Source organism: Perkinsus marinus (assembly GCF_000006405.1).
Source record: "Perkinsus marinus ATCC 50983 genomic scaffold scf_1104296975588, whole genome shotgun sequence".
NCBI lineage: Eukaryota > Perkinsozoa > Perkinsida > Perkinsidae > Perkinsus > Perkinsus marinus.
The window spans coordinates 618-1,812 of NW_003200724.1; the positions used below are offsets into that span (position 1 = coordinate 618).

Here is a 1,195-nt window from a genome sequence, read left to right on the forward strand (position 1 = left end):
AGACACTCGACCGAAGCTGAAGAGAGGGATTGAACGCGAGTCAAAGGATGATAAGCGAGATTTGGTTGTTGATTCAGGTTGTCCCTATGGAGCCCTGCGCTGTCTACTTGTCTCCTGTCGATGTGTTTAGCCACCACAGCTAAGATGCTATCGAATCTAGCTCAACTGTGAGTTGAAAATAGTTGTAGAGTTTTGCGTGTGAATATCGTATGAAAGTTTGTTGGTTTTAGTTGAATTTTCTTTCATAAATACTTTCGAATAATGTCTAGCGACTTAGTTCTAAAACTCCGTACCAGAACCCAGACCATGCGAGTCCGGGTTGATTCGCAGAAATTGACGGAGACGTCTCAAATCAAAGACTACATTGAGCAGTGTTGGATGCAGTTGAAGGGTAAACAATATCGCATCTTCTATGTGGACGAGTACGGCGAGATGTGTCTCCTGAACGACCTGTCTTTGGGCGATGCCATTGCGACGGTACGAGAGCTCAGCCAGTCGGCCAAGACCACTCCTGTATTGGACTTGTTCATTCAAGCTGAAGGTGAAGAACCTCCGCTGTCCTCGAGCCAGCCCGATGATGACGAGATTGTCCGAGACGTGGCAGTTGCTAGTACTCTAGCGCAGGTGTTGGACGATATGGACTACATGGAAAGTCTTGATGCTGCTGAGCAATTCGTCGATAGCTTGATGGCTGCCAACTCCGACTTGGATGTGATCTTGGATCGTCTTCAAAATGATGATGTTGAGAATTCGCGTGAGGATGTGGTTCCCTCTACCACGCCTGCTAAGAAGATTGGTGCTTCTGGGAAGAAGCCAGTCGCGAAGTCGATACAGCAGACAGCAAAGGCTCCTGTTACTACTAATAAGATTGAAGCTAGTGGTTACCAGAAGGTTGGTGGCAAGGCTCCCAAGCAGTTCCACGTTGAACGACAAGTGTCTTCGCCAGAAGAGGCCTCTGATATGATGGTGGATCTTCTCACTAAGATGGGCTTTGTGGACAGCAAGAAGGCTGCCGAGGATCTTGTGGGGAGTCTCATCAACTCTCCTGATGATTTACAGCGAGTTACTGATCATATCGATGATTTGGTCGGAGGCAAGGAGCCTGCTACCACTCTTGGTCTCAACGACACTGTAAAGCATTTCGTCGATATGCTGGACGATTCAGGTATGGTTCAGGACAGAGCTGCCGCTGAGA

The 1,195-nt window shown here is 48.0% G+C and overlaps 1 protein-coding gene across 1 annotated transcript; it reads left to right on the forward strand.

Moving 5' to 3' along the window:
• Window positions 1-261: 261 nt before the first annotated feature.
• Window positions 262-1,165, forward strand: Pmar_PMAR014064 (hypothetical protein; the record flags this gene model as incomplete). The annotated part of the gene is made up of 1 exon (XM_002765205.1): window positions 262-1,165. A coding segment is annotated over one exon (904 nt), but the record flags the coding sequence as incomplete, so codon positions are not given.
• Window positions 1,166-1,195: the final 30 nt, after the last annotated feature.